Below are 6,760 nucleotides of genomic sequence, written 5' to 3' on the forward strand. Positions count from 1 at the left end.
GAATGAAAAAACACACACATACTCAGACCAGATCACCCGCCCCACCAAGACAACCTGCTGCCATCAACCAGCACTTCCCTTATTGGTCGGTAGTGGTACTGTGATAGTTACTGTTTACTGAGGGGGCGTGTGTGTCCTGTGTGTGTCCTGTGAGAACACCCTCTGATGTGTGTGAATGTCACCTAACAGGAGATGCTGAGGACTGAGGATCCAACAGCATATCACAGCGCCAAAGTCAACATATTACGACGGATGGTTGTATGTCGAGTCTAAGGACATTGTGTGTTTCTCTGCACGTGTTTGACCACTAACAGAGTTTGGTGTGTGTCAGATTTCTACTCTAACTCTGTTAACCCACAACAGACAAATCCAGCAGAGCACCTCTTCTCTCTAACTCACACAGGAGGTCAATGTGTTAAACCCAGCACCTCTTCTCTCTAACTCACACAGGAGGTCAATGTGTTAAACCCAGCACCTCTTCTCTCTAACTCACACAGGAGGTCAATGTGTTAAACCCACCACCTCTTCTCTCTAACTCACACAGGAGGTCAATGTGTTAAACCCAGCACCTCTTCTCTCTAACTCACACAGGAGTTCAATGTGTTTAACCCAGCACCTTTTCTCTCTGTTAACATACAGCCAGGCCTTGTTTCAAATTAGCACCCTCTCTCTCTCTAACCCCACAGAGGACCAAATAAGTACCCCCTATTTTAAATCAAGCCCCTCTCTCTCTCCAACCCACTGGGTAAGGGAGCCTGTTTTTTTGTCTGAACTTTGACCATTGTCAGCTACCTGTTTGACCGCTGATCCCTTCGCTTTGATAAACTGATCGACTATTGCCAACCTCACCTCACTTTCTCTCTCTTTCTCTATCTCTCTCACTCAGGACCTCATGGAACAGCTGGAGAAGCAGGATAAAACTATCCGTAAGCTTAAGAAACAGCTGAAGGTGTTCTCCAAGAAGATTGGACAAATGGGAGGTAAGGAAGGAGACGTACCTGACTCTCTGTGTAGATGGGTGTCTGTGGGAACTGAATTTGTGTATATCTGACCGTGTGTGTGTGTGTGTGTGTGTGTGTGTGTGTGTGTGTGTGTGTGTGTGTGTGTAGCTGGCCATGTTGAGACGATATCTCCGGGTCAGATGGTTGAAGAGACGGTCCGTCCGGTGAACATTCCTCGTCGCGAGAAAGACTTCCAGGGAATGTTGGAGTACAAGAAGGAGGATGAGCTGAAACTGGTTAAGAACCTCATACTGGGTATGTAACCTCCACTCTGACCTACAACACTGACCTCTAACCATTCTCAGTCTTGCACTCTCTTTTAACTCTCTCTCTCTCTCGCCACCTCTCTCTCTCTCACCACCTCTCTCTCACCACCTCTCTCTCTCACCACCTCTCTCTCTTACCACCACCTCTCTCGCTCTCACCACCTCTCTCTCTCTCTCTCACCACCTCTCTCTCTCTCTCTCACCACCTCTCTCTCTCTCTCTCACCACCTCTCTCTCTCTCACCACCTCTCTCTCTCTCTCTCACCACCTCTCTCTCTCACCACCTCTCTCTCTCTCACCACCTCTCTCTCTCTCTCTCTCTCCACTCTCTCTCTCTCACCACCTCTCTCTCTCTCACCACCTCTCTCTCTCTCTCTCACCACCTCTCTCTCTCTCTCTCACCACCTCTCTCTCTCTCTCTCACCACCTCTACCTCTCTCTCACCACCTCTACCTCCCTCTCCACTCTACCGCTCTCTCCACCTCTCTCTCTCACACCCTCTCTCTCCACCTCTCTCTCTCCACCTCTCTCTCTCACACCCTCTCTCTCACCACCTCTACCTCTCTCTCTACCTCTCTCAATTCAATTCAAGGGCTTTATTGGCATGGGAAACATGTGTTAACATTGCCAAAGCAAGTAAGGTAGATAATATATAAAGTGAAATAAACAATAAAAATTAACAGTAGACATCACACATACAGAAGTTTCAAAACAATAAAGACATTACAAATGTCATATTTTATTTATATATATATATATATATACAGTGTTTTAACAATGTACAAATGGTACAAATGGTAAAGGACACAAGATAAAATAAATAAGCATAGATATGGGTTGTATTTACAATGGTGCGTGTTCTTCACTGGTTGCCCTTTTCTCATGGCAACAGGTCACAAATCTTGCTGCTCTGATGGCACACTGTGGAATTTCACCCAGTAGATATGGGAGTTTTTGAATTCTTTGTGGATCTGTGTAATCTGAGGGAAATATGTCTCTAATATGGTCATACATTGGGCAGGAGGTTAGGAAGTGCAGCTCAGTTTCCACCTCATTTTGCCTGTCTTCTCTTGAGATCCATGTCTGCCTACGGCGGCCTTTCTCAATAGCAAGGCTATGCTCGCTGAGTCTGTACATAGTCAAAGCTTTCCTTAATTTTGGGTCAGTCACAGTGGTCAGGTATTCTGCCGCTGTGTACTCTCTGTGTAGGGCCAAATAGCATTCTAGTTTGCTCTGTTTTTTTGTTAATTCTTTCCAATGTGTCAAGTAATTATCTTTTGTTTTCTCATGATTTGGTTGGGTCTAATTGTGCTGCTGTCCTGGGGCTCTGTAGGGTGTGTTTGTGTTTGTGAACAGAGCCCCAGGACCAGCTTGCTTAGGGGACTCTTCTCAAGATTAATCTCTCTGTAGGTGATGGCTTTGTTTTGGAAGGTTTGGGAATCGCTTCCTTTTAGGTGGTTATAGAATTTAACGGCTCTTTTCTGGATTTTGATCATTAGTGGGTATCGGCCTAATTCTGCTCTGCATGCATTATTTGGTGTTCTACGTTGTACACGGAGGATATTTTTGCAGAATTCTGCGTGCAGAGTCTCAATTTGGTGTTTGTCCCATTTTGTGAAGTCTTGGTTGGTGAGCGGACCCCAGACCTCACAACCATAATGGGCAATGGGCTCTATGACTGATTCAAGTATTTTTAGCCAAATCCTAATTGTTATGTTGAAATTTATGTTCCTTTTGATGGCATAGAATGCCCTTCTTGCCTTGTCTCTCAGATCGTTCACAGCTTTGTGGAAGTTAGGCCAAGGTATGTATAGTTTTTTGTGTGCTCTAGGGCAACAGTGTCTAGATGGAATTTGTATTTGTGGTCCTGGTGACTGGACCTTTTTTGGAACACCATTATTTTGGTCTTACTGAGATTTACTGTCAGGGCCCAGGTCTGACAGAATCTGTGCATAAGATCTAGGTGCTGCTGTAGGCCCTCCTTGGTTGGTGACAGACGCACCAGATCATCAGCAAACAGCAGACATTTGACTTCGGATTCTAGTAGGGTGAGGCCGGGTGCTGCAGACTTTTCCAGTGCCCGCGCCAATTCGTTGATATATATGTTGAAGAGGGTGGGGCTTAAGCTGCATCCCTGTCTAACCCCACAACCCTGTGTGAAGAAATTTGTGTTTTTTGCCAATTTTAACCGCACACTTGTTGTTTGTGTACATGGATTTTATGATGTCGTATGTTTTACCCCCAACACCACTTTCCATCAGTTTGTATAGCAGACCCTCATGCCAAATTGAGTCTTTTTTGAAATCAACAAAGCATGAGAAGACTTTGCCTTTGTTTTGGTTTGTTTGGTTGTCAATTAAGGTGTGCAGGGTGAATACATGGTCTGTTGTACGGTAATTTGGTAAAAAGCCAATTTGACATTTGCTCAGTACATTGTTTTCATTGAGGAAGTGTACGAGTCTGCTGTTAATGATAATGCAGAGGATTTTCCCAAAGTTACTGTTGACGCATAATCCAAGGTAGTTATTGGGGTCAAATGTGTCTCCATTTTTGTGGATTGGGGTGATCAGTCCTTGGTTCCAAATATTGGGGAAGATGCCAGAGCTAAGGATGATGTTAAAGAGTTTTAGTATAGCCAATTGGAATTTGTTGTCTGTATATTTGATCATTTCATTGAGGATACCATCAACACCACAGGCCTTTTTGGGTTGGAGGGTTTTTATTTTGTCCTGTAACTCATTCAATGTAATTGGAGAATCCAGTGGGTTCTGGTAGTCTTTAATAGTTGATTCTAAGATCTGTATTTGATCCTGTATATGTTTTTGCTCTTTATTCTTTGTTATAGAGCCAAAAAGATTGGAGAAGTGGTTTACCCATACATCTCCATTTTGGATAGATAATTCTTCGTGTTGTTGTTTGTTTAGTGTTTTCCAATTTTCCCAGAAGTGGTTAGAGTCTATGGATTCTTCAATTACATTGAGCTGATTTCTGCATGCTGTTCCTTCTTTTTCCGTAGTGTATTTCTGTATTGTTTTAGTGATTCACCATAGTGAAGGCGTAGACTCAGGTTTTCCGGGTCTCTATGTTTTTGGTTGGACAGGTTTCTCAATTTCTTTCTTAGATTTTTGCATTCTTCATCAAACCATTTGTCATTGTTGTTAATTTTCTTCGGTTTTCTATTTGAGATTTTTAGATTTGATAGGGAAGCTGAGAGGTCAAATATACTGTTAAGATTTTCTACTGCCAAGTTTACACCTTCACTATTACAGTGGAACGTTTTACCCAGGAAATTGTCTAAAGGGGATTGAATTTGTTGTTGCCTAATTGTTTTTTGGTAGGTTTCCAAACTGCATTCCTTCCATCTATAGCATTTCTTAATGTTACTCACTTCCTTTGGCTTTGATGCCTCATGATTGAGTATTGCTCTGTTTAAGTAGACTGTGATTTTGCTGTGGTTTGATAGGGGTGTCAGTGGGCTGACTGTGAACGCTCTGAGAGACTCTGGGTTGAGGTTAGTGATAAAGTAGTCTACAGTACTACTGCCAAGAATGAGCTATAGGTGTACCTACCATAGGAGTCCCCTCAAAGCCTACCATTGACTATGTACATACCCAGCGTGCGACAGAGCTGCAGGAGTTGTGACCCGTTTTTGTTGGTTATGTTGTCATAGTTGTGCCTAGGGGGACATATATCTCTCACCACCTCTCTCACCACCTCTACCCCTCTCTCTCTCTCAACACCTCTACCCCTCTCTACACCTCCACCTCTCTCTCTCTACCTTTCTTTCTCTACCTCTCTCTACCTTTCTTTCTCTACCTCTCTCTCTCACCACCTCTCTCTCAACACCTCTACCTCTCTCTCTCTCTACCTCTCTCTCTACCTTTCTTTCTCTACCTCTCTCTCTACCTCTCTCTCTACCTCTCTATGAGTGATAGAGAGAAGTTTTTACATAGATACAGGCATATACATAGATAATCCAATAGTCTATTGTAACAGACAATTATCTGTAACAGAGTTGAAGCCTCGTGGTGTAGCGGTGAATCTGATCCCAGGCCTGCCAGCCTACATCCTCTTCATGTGTCTGAGGCATGCTGACTATGTCAACGATGACCAGAAGGTCAGGACGCTGCTCACATCCACCATCAACAGCATCAAGAAGATACTCAAGGTGCGTAGGGCTCTGGTTTAAAGTAGTGCACTATATAGGGTAGAGGAAGGATGTAATGTGGGGCGCACACCCTATGATGTCAGTACAACTACATTAAGTTGCTCCTATACTTGTGTAGTAACTGTAATTACACTAGTAACTATATTGTCATTTTATCTCTGTCAGAAACGGGGGGATGACTTTGAGACGGTCTCTTTCTGGCTGTCCAACACCTGCCGCTTCCTCCACTGTCTCAAACAGTACAGCGGAGATGAGGTGAGACCGGACCCAGCACACACACAAACGCTTACAGAGCGAGACACACACACACACACAGACAGTCTGCAACGGTACAGCGGAGGTGAGGTACTCCCCAAAACACAGACACACCCCAACCTGTGTGTTTGTATCTGTTTCTCTTTCTTCCTCCTCCTCTCTGCTCCTGCAGTCGTTTATGAAGCACAACACTCCTAAGCAGAATGATCACTGCCTGTCTAACTTTGACCTGGCTGAGTACCGGCAGGTCCTCAGTGACCTGGCCATTCAGATCTACCAGCAGCTCATCAAATGCATGGAGAACATCCTACAGCCCATGATTGGTGAGTACACCACGCTGTGTGTGTTTTTATTGAATTCAACCTTTATTTAACTAGGCAAGTCAGTTAAGAACAAATTCTTATTTACAATGACGGCCAAACCCGGACGACGCTGGGCCAATTGTTCGCTGCCCTGTGGGACTCCCAATCACAACCGGATGTGATACAGCCTAGATTCGAACCAGGGAATGTAGTGAAGCCTCATGCACTGAGATGCAGGGCCTTAGACCGCTGTGCCACTCTGTGGTGTGTGGGTGGGTGAACATCCAACCACTAACGTGTAGTGTGTGTGTGTGTGTGTGTGTGTGTCAGTCTCTGGTATGTTGGAGCATGAGACCATCCAGGGTGTGTCGGGGGTTAAGCCGACCGGTCTGCGTAAACGGACATCGAGCATCGCTGACGAGGGAACCTACACGCTGGAATCCATCTTACGCCAGCTCAGCGCTTTCCACTCCACCATGTGTCAGCACGGCACCGACCCTGAACTCATCAAACAGGTGTGCATGTGTCTGACCCTGACCCTTGGCTGTGTTCTGACCCTGACCCTTGGCTATGTTCTGACCCTGACACTTGGCTGTGTTCTGACCCTGACCCTTGGCTGTGTTCTGACCCTTGACTGTGTTCTGACCCTGACCCTGGCTGTGTTCTGACCCTGACCCTTGGCTGTGTTCTGACCCTGACCCTTGGCTGTGTTCTGACTGACCCTGACCCTTGGCTGTGTTCTGACCCTGACCCTTGGCTGTGTTCTGA

General features: G+C 45.2%; 1 protein-coding gene across 1 annotated transcript in view; it reads left to right on the forward strand.

The window, feature by feature from the left end:
* myo5aa (myosin VAa) overlaps positions 1–6,660 on the forward strand; it is an 82,401-nt gene extending 75,741 nt beyond the window's left edge. The window contains exons 32-38 of the mRNA XM_064984576.1: positions 190–258; positions 887–980; positions 1,110–1,256; positions 5,281–5,435; positions 5,601–5,690; positions 5,863–6,013; positions 6,323–6,660. Coding sequence (XP_064840648.1) covers positions 190–258; positions 887–980; positions 1,110–1,256; positions 5,281–5,435; positions 5,601–5,690; positions 5,863–6,013; positions 6,323–6,660 — 1,044 coding nt within the window. The remainder of the gene's footprint in view (positions 1–189; positions 259–886; positions 981–1,109; positions 1,257–5,280; positions 5,436–5,600; positions 5,691–5,862; positions 6,014–6,322) is intronic.
* Positions 6,661–6,760: the final 100 nt, after the last annotated feature.

Source organism: Oncorhynchus masou, chromosome 2 (genome assembly GCF_036934945.1).
Source record: "Oncorhynchus masou masou isolate Uvic2021 chromosome 2, UVic_Omas_1.1, whole genome shotgun sequence".
NCBI lineage: Eukaryota > Metazoa > Chordata > Actinopteri > Salmoniformes > Salmonidae > Oncorhynchus > Oncorhynchus masou.